The sequence below is a fragment of the Poecilia formosa genome, unplaced genomic scaffold, assembly GCF_000485575.1.
Source record: "Poecilia formosa unplaced genomic scaffold, Poecilia_formosa-5.1.2 Scaffold685, whole genome shotgun sequence".
Classification (NCBI taxonomy): domain Eukaryota; kingdom Metazoa; phylum Chordata; class Actinopteri; order Cyprinodontiformes; family Poeciliidae; genus Poecilia; species Poecilia formosa.
In genome coordinates this window covers 157571-173299 of record NW_006800624.1, presented here as the reverse complement: position 1 = coordinate 173299, position 15729 = coordinate 157571, and the positions used below count along the sequence as shown (strand labels likewise).

The 15729-nt window shown below is 39.5% G+C and overlaps 2 protein-coding genes across 2 annotated transcripts in view; one reads left to right on the top strand and one right to left on the bottom strand.

The window, feature by feature from the left end:
* The first annotated feature begins 3543 nt into the window (after positions 1-3543).
* Positions 3544-6365, top strand: LOC103130864 (complement C1q-like protein 3). Its single transcript, XM_007542376.2, has 3 exons — positions 3544-3938; positions 4311-4439; positions 4599-6365. The coding sequence occupies exons 1-3, from the start codon at positions 3554-3556 to the stop codon at positions 4877-4879; spliced, it is 795 nt and encodes a 264-aa protein (XP_007542438.1). The 5' UTR covers positions 3544-3553; the 3' UTR covers positions 4880-6365.
* The window catches only part of LOC103130860 (poly [ADP-ribose] polymerase 14-like), an 11550-nt gene continuing 1450 nt past the window's right edge, over positions 5630-15729 (bottom strand). The window contains exons 2-15 of the mRNA XM_007542373.2: positions 14791-14945; positions 11654-13720; positions 11280-11516; positions 10972-11196; positions 10815-10881; positions 10455-10601; positions 10304-10363; positions 9956-10132; positions 9597-9735; positions 9457-9512; positions 7843-8514; positions 7614-7747; positions 7340-7517; positions 5630-6736 (exon numbers count right to left, since the gene is read on the bottom strand). Of these exons, the coding sequence (XP_007542435.1) occupies positions 6456-6736; positions 7340-7517; positions 7614-7747; positions 7843-8514; positions 9457-9512; positions 9597-9735; positions 9956-10132; positions 10304-10363; positions 10455-10601; positions 10815-10881; positions 10972-11196; positions 11280-11516; positions 11654-13720; positions 14791-14945 (4595 nt within the window). The 3' untranslated portion in view covers positions 5630-6455. The remainder of the gene's footprint in view (positions 6737-7339; positions 7518-7613; positions 7748-7842; positions 8515-9456; positions 9513-9596; positions 9736-9955; positions 10133-10303; positions 10364-10454; positions 10602-10814; positions 10882-10971; positions 11197-11279; positions 11517-11653; positions 13721-14790; positions 14946-15729) is intronic.

Here is a 15729-nt window from a genome sequence, read left to right as displayed (position 1 = left end):
CTGACATTAACTAAGGTAGGATTGGCTTGAATTGCTCATAGCTAACATTAAAAAGAAAAAGAAGTTTTTTTTTTACTATCATTTTAAATCAACTCATTTGCTTAATGAGTGTTCCTTTGTAGACGAACAAAGTAAATGTGGGAAAACACAGTTTCCCCGCAGCCTGCTGCTGTTTACTCAGGATGATTTGATCCTTTCTCAGGAATCATAAATGCTTATGTAGAATATTACGACACCCTCTCTGTGCAGAATACCAAAACTTTGTGTAGATTCTTTTATGTAGCAAAACATTGTTTTGCTTTATTGTTTTCATATCTTTTCAGAATCCCTCAGGAACAGCTAGACTCATTTTGTTGCAAATTTCTACACAAATAATAAAAACTCAAGTCCATAAAAATAAGTATTTCTTAACTGAGCTTTATATACAAAAGAAACAGAATTCCCAATCACTGGTTTTACCTGTTGTTTCCCTTTCTAATCATCAAAAGTGATCAGAAGACACTTCATTCACTTTGTGCACCAGGTTTGCTGAGCAAATTCCCGGAGGAAATGGTGTCTATCTCCAGCTGTCATTGGTTGACACAGGTAGCCAATCAATCACAGTAAATTGTATTCCTCCAATTGAAAATAAAACCTTGTATAAAAAACAAAAACAAAAAAAAACATGTTGAGGTGCTGATGTGTGGATGGTTTCATCTGGTTCACTCCTCTGATGAAGGACCAAAACCAAACAGTAAAGTTGACGTTCTGTGAAAAACAACAATGACCTTTCGCTGCCCTTAGTCTGTGTGGTTCAAAAATAGTCTAAGGTAGAAATAATTCAGTTTACTTACAACAAAGGGACAATACATATTGAATATTTGCATCTAAATACATAAGATTATAGCCAAATGGCTACTTTCTATCTCTCGTCCCACTGGTAGGTTGGTTCTAAAAATAATAGTAATATATATATAAAAAAAGAAACACAATAATAAGAAAAAGAACAAATAAATATAACACTACAGTAAAAATGAAGTAAAATAGACAATAAAACCTAATGGGACATGTTGAAATATAGTCAGGCTAATTTGGCCTTGCAGGCTCCCATACATTTTCTTCCAGGATTGTTTTTCTATGAACTTTGACCTGCTGCCATGTCCCTGTTGAAAAAATAAAAAGTAAAAAATCATCACCATAGCAACTCTCACTTCACTTAATTTCAGTTTATTTACATACCAATCTGAATTTATTTTCTAACTCTGGAAGTTAAACGCTCTCATACGTTTTTTTCTTCAACGTGGTACGTTTATGTTTTTTTTTTATTCTATATCGCATTTCAAAACATTTAACCTTAGTTAGTTTTACACAACTTTCATATGACATGGCTCCTGTTCAAGTCATGTACTCTTTAGTGCAGCAGGTGAAGCTTCTTCTTTAGGATCATTTGTATAACTCTGTTATGTGTTTATCATAAAACGTCCGGGCGCTACACCTACACGCTCTGGAGTTCTGCTTTCCGTTTACCTCACAATAGCACGGTGAATAAACTGAGTAACAATGTTAGAAATTGTTTCTATTCTCTTCAGGATGAATTTGAAAATAGATCCTCCACTTCTAATGAACCAAAGAAACCTTTGTGCAATGCACTGACATGACGTCTTTCACAGAAACACGTCCTGTTTGAATGATCAAATCTTGATGTTTGCTGAGCCGTGTTCATTTTATTTTAAAGGGGACATATTAGGCAAAATTCACACTTTGCACATTTTTGTTCTTCCTTTGGGTTTCTACTGCTTCTAAAAATAAAAAATAAAAAAAAAACAGCCCAAGATACTAAAAAAAAATAGCATTAAGTCATTCTCTTTAGTGTCTGGAAAATAACCCGTTTCAAAAACCTCTGGAATTTAATGTCACAAATCACCAGGCACTGCCCCTCACCTAGCAACCCATGCTGAGCTTCAGGGTGGTATAGTCAGCTGGTTTTACCTGTGTACAATGGCTGCTGGATACAACACATTTTATTGGTGATTTACCCTCCAGAAACCACTCATTGTATTCTTGTTGGATCTGCAGGAGACTCTACTAATGCTTTTCGAAGATGTTGTACCCCAGAAGGTGTTTTGGCATGACCTTGGTGGTGATACTGGCTGGTAGTGAAACAGCTCCGTTATCGACAAGGGCTAAGAGGCCAATATATGCGAGAAGCAAAGCATTACTCCAAAACAAACACCAAAAAGCTACATTGTAGTTTGCAAATACACACAAAGACTTTCAGTTTTGGAGACATGTCCTGTGCTCTGATTAAATTGAAGAGGAAATGTTTTTGCCATAATGAGCATTGTTACATGTGGAGAACAAAGAGAGACACCAATAAGCCTGGGAACAACACCGTTCTAAATGTGTATGGGAGTGGCAGTGTCATGTTGTGGGGCTGTTTTACTGCAGGAGGAACTGTTCCATTTCACAAAATACCTAGAATTTTGCCTCACTTATATAGAGGAGCAAAGCTGACATAATAAAAAATAAAAGCATAAATATAGATTTTGTTTTTCCTTGTCCTTACACATGCGTTTACACTTCTATTTTTTATTACGCCAGTTTTGGTCCTCCACACATTAACACCAGTTCTGTCAGGAGGAGTAGCGGGTCTTCTGTGCCCTTTTCATGTGAACTTCTATTTTCAGTTGTATATTTAGTTCTTACCACCTATAAACATGGATCAAATCATTTGAACTTTAACTCCTCTGGGCACCGGTGGCCTGGTTTTTTCTTTTATCTAATCTAATCTTTCTTTGGCTCATATCAGTTAATCTCCCTTGACTTGTGTCATGCACTGAGCCAAAAACAAACACTTTTGAGAGAGCCGTGAGGAAAAGCATGACGCTTGTTCGGTTGCACTTTATTTGACTGGATGTGCATAAGACTGACACAGCACCTGTCATGAACGTGAAGGAGTCTTTATGAATGTCTATGACTGTTGTCATGAAGTGTCATTCGGTAAATAATGACACTTTTAATGCAAAGTTGCTCTAAAAGTTGCACTGAAAGTCCATTAAATGTGCCATATTTTAATGGACTTTCATAAAGACTCCATCTTCATAACACACGTTAAGTCATGTTTATGACAGTGTCATGTCCGTCTTATGCACACACCGTCAAATAAGGCGTTACCGTTTGTTCTATGATCAAAGTTTTTATCTTTCAATGGTAGGTCGCGGTAGGAGCTTGTCCTGCAACTGGTGGGTCAACGGTTCTATTCCTGCTTAGTCCACCCTTGTTGTTTGTGTCCTTGGGCAAGACACAGTAATAAACACAGAAAACTCACGTGCTCAATATCTATACTGCCCACAGCAGATTAAGCAGCAGACTCTGACCTTTCAATTAAGTCATAAACGTCTGAACAAAAACAAAAGCATAAAGTTTATTCTGTAATAGCAGTTTTTATCTCTCAAGCAGCTTTAACATTTGAACAGAATCTAATAATTAACTCTAAAACGTGTATAAATAGGTCTCTTCTCACAGTCCCTCTATACAACGATCCTTTTAGAAGACACACACATATCTAAGAAGAATGGGGTTTCCATCAGTGATGCTTCTCATGTGTCTGGTTGTTGGGCTGTCCACCTGCCGGGCAGAAGGTGAGGACAATCAGATTCAGGTCACTGAGACCACAGAGGGAGAGCAGGAGAATCATCTGACAGAGACGGTGGCAGAGGACACAGAAACCCTCGATCAAGATCTTCAGACAGCACCGGTGGAGGCATCCGACACGGGATCCCCAGAGAAAGCCTGTGACCCAAACATCTACATGGTCCTGAAGGAGCTGGGAGCTCTGCAAGAGAGGCAGGAAGCCACTGTGAGGGCCCTGGAGGAAACCAACAGGAAGCTGGAAGCCAGCGAGAAGAAGGTCGACGTCCTTAACAGCACGCTGACGGAGATGAGGAGGACTTATGAAGGTAAGAAAAAATTACAGTAAAATAATTCTAAAAAATGTGTTGTCTAAAAATTGCAACAGCGCGGCTTTAAGCTTTTCTTTTTTTTTTTTTCCATTGTTTGTCGACATAGCAGCAGAAATTCAGTTTATACCACGATGACTTTTAGCTTCAGGACAATGTGAGTCCTGTAGATACACCATTATTGGAAAACTATTGATGTTCATGGCTGAAACATGTAAAATATCCAGATTTCCTCAGTAGCATCACTTGTGTTGAACAGTTAATTGCAAAATGAGAGAGAATCCCTGTTAATCTGCTACAGGTGTGATCTCTAAAATGCAAAGATGTTTTCTCAATTATTTTTCTGTTTTCTTCATTGTCTTTAAACTTCAGATCAACACCAGGTTGCATTTTCTGCAGCGATGCCAAAAGAGGGGACCATCGGTCCCGTGAACGTTCTGTACCCTCTGGTATACAAACACGTTCTGTCCAACATTGGAGGCCATTACAGCCCAGTGACAGGTCAGTGTTTCATCTATGCATGTTCTTGAAAATAATCTTTTTGTTTTCAAACCTCATAGACATAAATTCAACAGTTTTTAAAATTATTTTAAAAGTGATGGTTCCTTCTTGCAGCAGATTCATCTCTGATTGCTTTATTATTATTATTATTCTCTGCAGGATACTTTACGGCACCCGTGAGAGGAGTTTATTACTTTTCTTTTTCCTCATTTTGTTGGGCGGGTGATGGAACCTCTGGCGGAAGTCTTTATCGAAACGAAAACAAAGTTGTGTCATGGTACGGTTACAGTAAGACTGACCCAATCTCTGGCTCCAACAGCGCCATCTTGCTGCTGCAAGCAGGAGACATGGTCAACATCCGGCTCTGGGACGGGAGGAAAATAAGTGATAATGTAAACAAGTACTCCACATTCAGTGGATTCTTACTGTCACCAATGTAAATACAAAGAAAACAGAAATGGCTTTTTGTGTGGAAATTGTAAATATGTTTTCTACTTTCTAGTGTAATATCATGTCCTTATACATTTTGAGCCGACAATACACCTTTGTAATACATGTATTATCCAATTAATTAGACATTCATCATTTGAAAATAAAGTTTGAAGCTGAATTTCTCATTCATTGTCCAGTTTCTAATTTAATGTGTGTCATCTTAAATAGTAGAGAAATGAAATGAGATTGTGAAACTTTTAATTACACAATCTATATTCCAAATCAACATTCTTTAAAAATAAAGGACATTTGCATGTAACCTTAAACAGAAAATAGTATGTGTGTTTTGTGATAAGTTAATGACTCATCAACAAATACATTGAGGTTTGAATGTTTAATTAGTACAGAAAAGTGAGAACTTTACTGTACATTACAGTGATAAAGAGTTAATAAAATTATGTATATAAATTATTGCTTTTGAGTCAATGTAGTTAAATACAGACTTGGTTCAAAATCATTAAAGTTCCAGTGCTAGATGTACATGACCTTAATCGTGATTTAACTGGTAATCAGACAAATATTTATATTTCCTAATTTCCAACACTTTGTGTTACACTGACTTTACTGTGAAACTAAAATTGCCCAAGAAAAACCAACAAAGATCGTGTTCCACACACACATTATATATATATATATATCTATATATAGATATATATATATAAATTTCAATTAAAGACATTGTAAACACATACTGTGTTGCTTAAACTTGTCCTGTTTACTAACTTTTCTTGTAAGTGCAATCATTACTTTGGAGAAAGAAAAACCCACGCATGTGGAGGACTCCATTTTGACTATCAGCTCCCATATATACAATAACTGTGATAGATCAGTAGTTCTTTAACTGTGTCCTAAAATACAGTGGGCATTTAAACTGCCATTATATCAAATTTGCAAAGAATCATCAGGAAAATTAGAGGGTTAAAAAAATAAATTAGAGTTTTCTCTGACAGTAGCATTTAGCTTTAGCTAATTACATTTAATTAGCTAAAAACATTAACAGATTAATGACTTTATGAAGCTAAAAATGATTCAACACTTTCTTTTTTTTTTTTTTTAAATGTGGAATTCATCAATTTCTCCAACTTTTTAAGATGAAACTTTTTTCTGCTGGTGTACTCTGTCATTACAGATAGATCCTTTAATTAAGACAAATCAACATTTTCCTCCAATGAATGTCTTTTGTCCAGTAGAATTACAACAATGACTACATTGTCATTCTGTCGGAGGCAGGCCGAGTTCTGGTTGAGTCACTCTACCCAGCTGACGGCGCCGCTCAGTAGTCAGCCATTTTATTGTACCCTAAAAGGATTCTATAGAAGTTGTTTAACATTTTGACAAATGTCTAGAATCCTTACATGCTCATATATCCTACAAAGCATTCTTATTGATTTGCATAGATCTGAACACATTTCACAATAAGATACAAAAAAAAAAGCAACCAAACAAAAGAACATTAACCAAATGTACCAGTGATAAAGGAGCTTTACAGATAAAGGGACACGCAAAGGAACTGCCTGTTCCTGCTCAGCTGAAGGTGATGAGGTGTTCTGGGTAGGCCTGGTCGTCATGGAAGACTATAAACATCGTAGGCTGCTGCGTGTTGTCCACCAAACTGTCGAAGCAGTCAGTGGGGTCTGCACCTCGGGGAGGGGGAGCTTTCATGGAGGATTTACCCAGAGTGTAACGGCCGGTGAGAACACGAGCAACATACAGGCGCTTCATTCCCGATTGGTCTGGTGGTGAAAAACGCTTTGCAGAGTATTCAGCATTGACCGCAAAGTAAACTCCTTTTCCGTATGCAGCAGCTGCAGGAAAAATGACAATGAGAAGATTTTGTTAGATACTTTTTGGTATTATCATTTTGTTATTACTTTAGTTCATATTCAGTCTAATGTTAATCAGTATTGTTGTGATTTTCTGTTTAAAGTGTTCTCTTCCTTATGTGTGTATAAACTGACCTGGAGGTTACGACTGTCTGTTTATCTTCATGTGAGACAGTCAAACTCTGTGGTTCTCAGACTTTAAATTCTTCTTGTGTTAGTTTGACCTAGAGCTGAACTGGGCTCAGACCGTAGATCAGATATCACACCTGGCTGGTTTGTTTAGGTTAGAAGTTTTACGACCTCTGTTGTTTTCCTGATTGCCCTCTGTGACTGTTTTTCTTTGACAATAAAAGAAGGAGCTCACGTGAAAGCAGATCAGAACTCTCTGTGAACAGCTGAAGAAGTTGTTGATAGAGATTTCTCCTTTTGCAAAAGGTTGACCATATAATTCATATACGTTGTCTGTGGTTTTTTATGTAGGTTCGAGAAAAATACCCATCAGATTTAGAATGATTTATAAACATTGCTTAGTTGCATTTCAGGCAACGGATTTTGTTGAAGGTGTGCCAGTTAACCATGGCTTACCATGTGCTCCAGCATAACTCCTGTCAAATCGGTCTCTTTCAATGCAGTTGCACGACCCTGCAGATGTGCCATGGTACAGAGACTTTTCACAGAGTTCTGCTTGGCCATTCTTGGCTAGTATACGCTGCCGACACACGCTGTAGGCGTTCCACAGGTACAGGTTCTGCACACGTTCAATCTGAGACCACAAAAACAAAAGCCGCATTTAGGATTATTTTTCTATAAAGTGGAGATTTTAGTTGTCCCAATTGTGTAATAATGTTAGCATGCTTACTTTATGGATCGTGTAGTTGGCAGTTTTGAGGAAGTCACTAGCGACCTTCTGGTATTCGTTGGAGTTTGGCAGCAACTCCACCTTTTTAAAGATTTCATCTTGCATAGGTTCCCAGTGCGAAGGTAAGTCCAAGGCTAAAGCACAAGTCACACAAAGAAATGTGTAATTTATACGAACTTTAAAAGTGTTAAACATATTGTATAGACTATAAAGCGTTTTCATACCCTACCTTCACTCTCTGTCCTTTTCAGTTCATATCTTCTGCCAGTCACCCAGTCTGTGGCATCTTGGGACCTCATGTTTACCTTGAGAGTCTTGCCTTCAGGCATCTCAATGTCCACAGACACTTTTTTCTGTAAGTGAGCTGCCTCCAGCATGTAGTTTCCACTAAGGCTCAGCTCCTGCCATTCTCCATTGTCATCTTTCATCGCCCACTGGATGGTAAGAGCCAGCATTGCCTCTTCCTTGTCTTTGAGGTCTTCTTCTAGTACATTCTGAACTGCTTTGTTTATTAACTCTGTGACACTCAGGACATCTTCCTTTAAACCTTTCAGGACGTACTCTTCTTTGCTTGACGCATTTCTTCCCCTGGGCCTACTGGTATCGACTGTTTTGTGCTCTACGCTTATTCCCATTAGTTTGACTTTCGCCTGCACTGCGTCCAGTTCCATAGCGTCCAGCTTAGAGACACAATGCACAGGCACTGTTCTCTCTATGAGCTCTTTCTGCACGATCAACTCCAACTCTTTCTTGACGTTCTTGGCGACTTCTGGACCAGAGCTGATTACCCGCAAAACCGTTGACTCAGGCTTCGAAGAGAGGGTTTCGTCTCGTTTGGACGAGAACGTTGTCAGTCTAGAGCACTTTCCTTGGATCTTTTTTAGCTTTTGTCTGGCTTTGTCTGCAGTCAGGAAAAGCAGAGCATTAGGCTTCTTTTTAAGCGCATTGTGTTAGGTCTATGGGGTATACAAAGAATGATCCGTTTTTGCAGTTTTGCCTATTTTTGAAGGGCTCTTTCGTCTTTATGCAAATAAGCTGTTGCTGGCCTGCCCCTCCCAACTCAGAGTTTACTCTTTATATGCGTGAAACAGATGTGCAATCAGGCAACCGTACATGTTTGACCCAAAGAAAGGCCCAGTAGCAGAAGGAATGGAGCCTCCTGCTCAACCATGGATGTTGTTCCAACTTATTAAGAGGTCTTCACACTTACTTTGCCTGACAAAGTCAATTTTTAACAAAACTTGGAGATGGCGTTGTGTAAGAGACTTAATTTATCGTTTAGAAAATGGGTCTGTTGGAATTTAAAAGACTACAGTGCGAATATGAAATCTATTGTTAATGTAATGTGACATCCATAACATTAGTCTTACAAAGCCTTCAAGCTTCATGGTATGCATCTAAAACAACACAAAAACAAGAAGAAATCTGCATTGTGGAATTTAGAAGGATTGTGTCCATCCATACTGCGTAACAGACAGCAGAAAGTTTTTGGATTTCTTGCTCAGCCATATCCATACAACTACCCATACACCATCATAGTAGCTCTTAGGTTTCCTCAAAACTATATTATGAAATACCAATAAGATAATCCAACTTTTAAAGTAGCAAATTAATTCTAAATTGATTATGTCTGCGTCTTGGCACATCGCCAATGAATATATTTCATCTTTCACCACTTGTGTTAAAATCCCAATCTCGTGGAGCAATACATTTCATACCACGTCTTGAAAATTCAATCTAGTAAATGCATTTAGTCTCATTAATTAGACGAATGCTCTCGAAGGAGAGCAGGTAAATTATTGTTCAAAATGTAGACTAAAGCAGGTCATAGATGCAAGCAAACCTTTGAGGCTGAGGTTGCTCTGAACAATCCGCCCAAAGCGATTCTCCAGCTCTGATCTGTAAGAGCATTGAAAGGAAGCTGAAACAAAGCGTTTTAACTCAGAACAAAACACAAGGATGACATCAGAGTCTACCTCTGACCTGAAACCCTGGAAAATCGGCTCTTGCAGGATGACGATGCGGATGACTGACAGAGAGGTAGGATTCATGTCCCTGATGGTTGAGGCCAAGCCGTCCAGCATCGCTTTAGCAGCTTCTTTAGGAGTCAATGTACCCTGTCCTGCAAGGGTAAAGAGACAGTTCAACTGTAAATGAACATGCAGTTATCAGGCATTCTTCTGTTTATTAGCTTGAACTGAAAGGCTTGGTGGTTTAAGTTATTTTCTTGTTCATATAAATCCAACATTTTCACTTTGCATTATTTAATACTGTCATTTTCACTTTTTTGTCCTACACCAAATCCGCCTCAAGTAAGCCATACATTGAGATGAAGCACAAACCCGTATTAACGGCTGGGAACGCCACTGAGCTGAATCCTTTGCTCTCGCAGAGTTTCAGGATCTTCTTGCAGTTCTTGCGGACCACTTCGCAGTCGGATTTAAAGCTAGCATGGACAATTTCCTTACACCCAAGAAGTCCAGGTTGTGTTGTGCAGATGAGGTCTGGAGGAGTGCCCACTGAAAACACAAAAAAAGTATTCAATTTAAATTTGGCAAGTCTAGCAATAAGCAAATTACCGTAGTACTTTTAAATCATCCTATTCTCTCAAACATAGATTTCTTTTGTTCAAACCTAAAACATGAGACATATTTATCAGATTCACAATTTTTTTGTTCTTTTCGTTTTACCTTTCGTTAATTCTGCAAGGACTGCCGGCCCTGCTGCTGCCAAAATGGCGTGAGAGACCCCTGTTTGGAAAATTATAGTAATTGCAGCATAAATTTAAGACAAAATAATAGTTTTTCTTTTTAAATTTCCAGGCAGACATTCAGATCATACCAGACTGATGATCAGTGAAGTCAGTTGTGTTGACGATAACGTCAGTTCCTGCAGCCACAATGTCACCGTGGATGATCTGCAGCTTGACTGCGCCCATCATGGCCGTGACCTCGTCCTTACTCATGGAGACATGTCGGTAAAAGGACGCTAAAAAAAAGCAAGAATTAAATTAAACCATCTTTCTTGAAGATGGTTGGGAAAAATAAATGGAAGCTTTCTTGCAATCACGGGGCCAATAGTCTCCATTTTAGTAGAACAGCATTTTATTTCAGTGTAAGTCACATTTTGGCACTTTGAAAACATGTAAAATGTATCCGAAAAGAAACCAAAGAATCTCAGAAACATACAAATTAAACCAACCTTGAGTTGGATCAACATCATTTGTAAATCCTCTGAGATGCAACGCTCCCTGTGCAGACTGGAGTGCCTGCAATAGAAATGTAAAAACATCTGAGTCCAATCTACTATACAATGATCTGAGCCCAATCTAGCAAAAACAATGTGGCATTTTCCTAACCTTGCTTGATTCTTTGTCTGTAGGATGGACAACAATTCTGATCAGGAAAGGTGAACCGCTGGTCCGCTTTAGTTCGAAGGCACGAACTTCCTCCAGAAGAATCCTAGACGCCACGTTGTGTGGAAAATTCAGGACAGCTCCAGTTCCCAGCACTGGAAGAGCAACTGAACTGTAGCCTCTGCTGTCACAAGCATTCAGTATCTTTCTGATTCCCTGCTTCAGCACCTGGGAGGTTCAAAATGGTGATTGTTGTAAAAAGTAAGCAAACAAAAACAAACAATTTATGAAGAAAGAAGTACTTATGTTACCTCAATTGCAGGTCCATTTTGTTTGTTATCCCAACGCTGCAGGTTGAGAAAGATGACTGCTTTACATTTGACAGTACGTACCCTCTCAACTACAACTATATCACTTGGCAGTGTTGCCCCTCTTGCTTCCTGGTGAAACACTGTCACCAGCTGAGGTCCAGCATTTGTTTTTAAAGTATTTCCTATGCGTGTAGACACAGGATCGTGGCCAATCATAGGAGACACAATGGCATCCGCCTAGGACAGAGCAATTTGATTTAGTCAAGGTTAACAGAACCTTATTGTCATGACTAAGAAATGATCAGGGTTGACTGTAGTCTAACATGATGAAATACCTTTATTATGCAGCTTGACTTGCATGCAGAACTTCTTACCTGTTGGTTCTCAATTGTTCCTTTAACAATCTCAACTTGTAGAGGAGCTTCAGCAGTGGCGCCGCTTGCTCCTTCTCGGTCAGCAACGTCCGTCCTGAATCCAAGATCTTTCCCCGGCAGAAGGCGGTCACACGCTTCCTGCATGGCCCTCACCACCTCTTCCCTTTTATCTATCAGAATGATTTTGCTAAGACTTCGCCCGTTCTGACTACCAAACTCCTTGATGGCCGTTACAATGGCCTCGGCGCAAACTTTGATGGGAACGCCATAAATGCCTGAGCTGATGCACGGCAGGGCTATAGACTTGAACTCCATCAGTTCGGCTAAGTTCAGAGCGTTGCAAACCGTTTTCTCCAGTAAGCTCCTCTCTCTGCCACTAGCTTTTCCACTTTCAGGTCCAACAGCATGGAGCAGGCTCTTGCACTTCAGGTCGCCCCCAGTAGTTACCACTACGTCGCCGACAGCAACCTTTCCATTCCCTTTCACAAGGGCTTTGCTTTCTTTCTGCACCTGAGGACCACCTGCTTTACTCAGAGCAGCAGCAACACCACCAATGTGGTTTAGATCTTCATTGGCGGCATTTACAATGGCATCTGCATTCTGCTTTGTTATGTCACCCTGATAAACTATCACCTGCAGTCCATGCTGAAGATTGTATTTAGTGAGACGAGTCATCTGCCTACTCAAGTGAGGCTGGTCCTCGAGCTGTATGAGACACTTCTGAGATTCTGCAACCTTTATGAGCATATCTCTTCCAGAGTGACCACTAAAATATCTCGCTGCCCCTGGCAGGTCAATGGTCACTTTGTTCTGCACAACAGATTGAAGAAGTGGACCCAGCCTATTCCTGACCTCAGTCACTTTGATGGATGGACCTACAAGCAACACCGTGGGGCTGGAAGATGATGCTACAGGAGTGAAGGTAACACCCGAATAGTCAAATCTTTGTCTCTGCAGAAACTCGGTTAATAGAGGACGTAATTCTGGGAAGGGGAGAATGACTTTTCCCTCCACGCTTACTTGGTCCAAGATAAACTGAGATACAATTTCACTCAGCTCGTCAACCTCAACCGAGTGGCCAGACAAACACACAGTGCCACCTACACCAACCCCAACCATGGCTCTGCATTGCATTTTGTTAATCTCGTTTGCCCTGGATTTAAGCGCTTCACAGAGCTCTGGCGGCAAAACAGGATAGTTAGGAATATCATACGTGACATCCTTAAAGTTTTCTTGGATCATTTTCACAGACTCGTCTAATTTATCGACACTGAAAGAGAAAAAGTGTAGCGTTGTGTCTCGTATTTCTGCTTCCACCGTCTCAGCCACTCCCAAAAACTCGCTAAGCATCCCGGGACCACCATAGACGTTTTTTAAGAATGCCAAAAATTGTAGGCTTTTGTCAGTAATCGTCCTCTCCAACACTAGTTTCTCCTTTTCACTAATTACCTCACCGGCCTTGAGAATTTCTTCCACAGACCCCAGTAGAGCTATTTTACCTTCATCAGCCTGTGTGACCTTCAATCCTGGAAAGTCTTGCCCTAGGCTGCTTTCAATCACCTTCCAGAGGAGACGCAGTTTTGCCTCACCGATTCGACGAAAAGTGGTTTGTATGTCACTTGGACGAGATCCTTTATTTTTAACATAGCGAGACTCTAAATCGCTTAACTTTCCTTCCACCTGGCTTCGTTCTCCCACAACCACAGTCATTCCGATGTCATTGTACACCTTCACCTCATCTTCAGGCAGACGAGAGCTGTAGGCCTGCAGCAAAGCTTTGACTTTGTGAGCGTCCATCTCATAGTGGCACGTGTAGCCATCAAACAGTTGGTTGACCTCAGATTTCCAGTCGTTAGGTTCAGCACCAGGCTGAGCTACTCGCCTGACTAAAACTCTCTCCTCCTCTGGTTGGAGCTCAGCGGTGCAGGAAAGTAAGGCCAGCTGACTGTCTAGTTCTCCTTTGACTTTTGGAGATTCATTCAGGTAGCGGAGGAGATACGCGTCGCAAGTTAGCTCATATTCTTCACTAGTTGGTGGCAGTTTTGGAGGAATACCGGACAGCTGTGTCTGTTGCCAGAAACAAAAAAAAAAAAAAAAAAACATGCACCAAATTAGCTTTTCAGCAAGCAATAGATTTTTCTAGAAGCTACATTTCAATACTGTAAAAGATACAGTGACTCAAACATAAGTGTTAGAGATTATTCTGTAACTCTGACATTTCCTGATCATATTGTGGAGAATCTAGAAAACACTTCGATAGGAATATCTATAATATCTACTGAGGTACAAAGTAAAATAAAATAATTAAAGAAAAACATGTCAATAGTAGTAATAGTTTCCCATACTGTAGCAGGGTCAATCTTTCATGTATATTTTGCTTTCACAGAGGTTTAAATCAAGACAACGTTTACGTTTCCTGCCAACAGTTTAATTCCATTACAGCATTTTAAAAGTGGCCCATGTAGAAGCGACTTGAGTTTTGGTGAGAAATTACAAAAATTTAAGGTTCAACAGCATGATTATTTCAAAAAAAGTTATGGACTTTGGTGACATTTTATTTCAAAAATTATTTTTAAACATTTGAATTATGTTTTTTAATTAGGTTTTAATTTTCAAAATAGAAAGCCAAGAGTGTAATTTGAGTGAATTTGGGGTGACAAAGACCTGCAAATTTCTCTGGAAGCACAGCTCAGGAGGAAATAAATCTTGACGGGAATCCAGCTCAGCATATTTTGTGCTTTATTGTCTCATGGGCCACACCCATTCTATATAACGTTTTCTACTTCTTGGGCCTGTGTGAGCAGCTTAGGAAAGAAACTTTGAGTTCAATCTTTACACATGGCATGGATGATTAGGAGAAGTCGAGTTACACCACAATATCTCAAATCTTAAAACCGTTTCTGCTGGCTGCAGATTAAATTAATATTTGAAATGGTGAACTGATTTCAGCGGTATTCATGCGGGAAAACGCTTATGGTCATGTTCATATTTTCCTCCATCAAAATGCACTCTGACTTTTAAGAGATGGAGCGAGAAGCACATTTTGCAATGAAACAATCAGTCATAAAACTACGACGAAAAAAAAAAAAACAGCTTTCCAACTTTACTTCAGTTTTCTTCAATTTTCACAAACGTACCAGAGATGTGGCCGATGCATTCAGGTTCAGGTTGGCTGACTGGTCTGGAGGTGGAGAAGAGGCGGCGGGTCCGGGATTGTCTTGCACAATCAGCTCTACGGCTACACCAGCTAAATCCACAACATGCTTTGACTTCTGCAGGACTCTTTGTTGAGCTACAGCAGTGGAAACATGAAAGAAAATATTAAAAAATAATGAATATTTAACATATTTATGCCAAATGTATGTATGCTGCGTTAACACACATTTGAGAAGTGTTACAGAAACCACGCGAGTAAACGAAGTTGAGGAAAAGGTGTGGCATTCTACTTTCATTAAAGGATGTCAGACTGTTTCTGGTAAACTGGCTCCAACTCACCAGTTTCATTTTACTGTCACATGTGGTGCTGGAAATTGACTTGAACCTCATCATTTAACACATTCACTCACTTAAAACTGGTGATTTTAGAAGATAAATGGTTTACAATTAAGACAGCACACACACAAAAATCAGTAAATCAACAAATCCTATCTTTATTCCAGACACATAAGAAGGTCCATATTTACCGATTTATTTATTTTTGGCCAACTGGATTTATGGTGTAGGACAAAATATTTTTTCTCCAATTGAGTCCGAGAAGCGCCTCAAAAAATTTTTTTGCTAACAGCATTATTATGATAAAATTGTCTTAAATGTTTTTAAATCAAATTTTACATTTCAGAATTAAATTAAAATGAAGGTAACATGTTTCCTTCATATATATATATAAAAAAAAAAATTCCCCTCTCACCCTCCGTGGGTGGTCTCTTTCATCCTCTGAGCTCGGGTCCTCTACCAGAGGCCTGGGAGCTTGAGGGTTCTGCGCAGTATCTTGGCTTTGCCTAGACTGGACTGAGATGTCTGATGTTGTTCCTGGGATCTGTTTGAGCCACTGCTCCAATTTGGGGGTGACTGCCCCG

Coding starts and splice junctions, on each gene's coding strand:
- LOC103130864 (XM_007542376.2), top strand. CDS start 3,554: ATGGGGTTTCCATCAGTGATGCTTCTCATGTGTCTGGTTGTTGGGCTG. Junction 3,939..4,310: donor GATGAGGAGGACTTATGAAG/GTAAGAAAAAAT, acceptor TTTAAACTTCAG/ATCAACACCAGGTTGCATTT. Junction 4,440..4,598: donor CCATTACAGCCCAGTGACAG/GTCAGTGTTTCA, acceptor TATTCTCTGCAG/GATACTTTACGGCACCCGTG.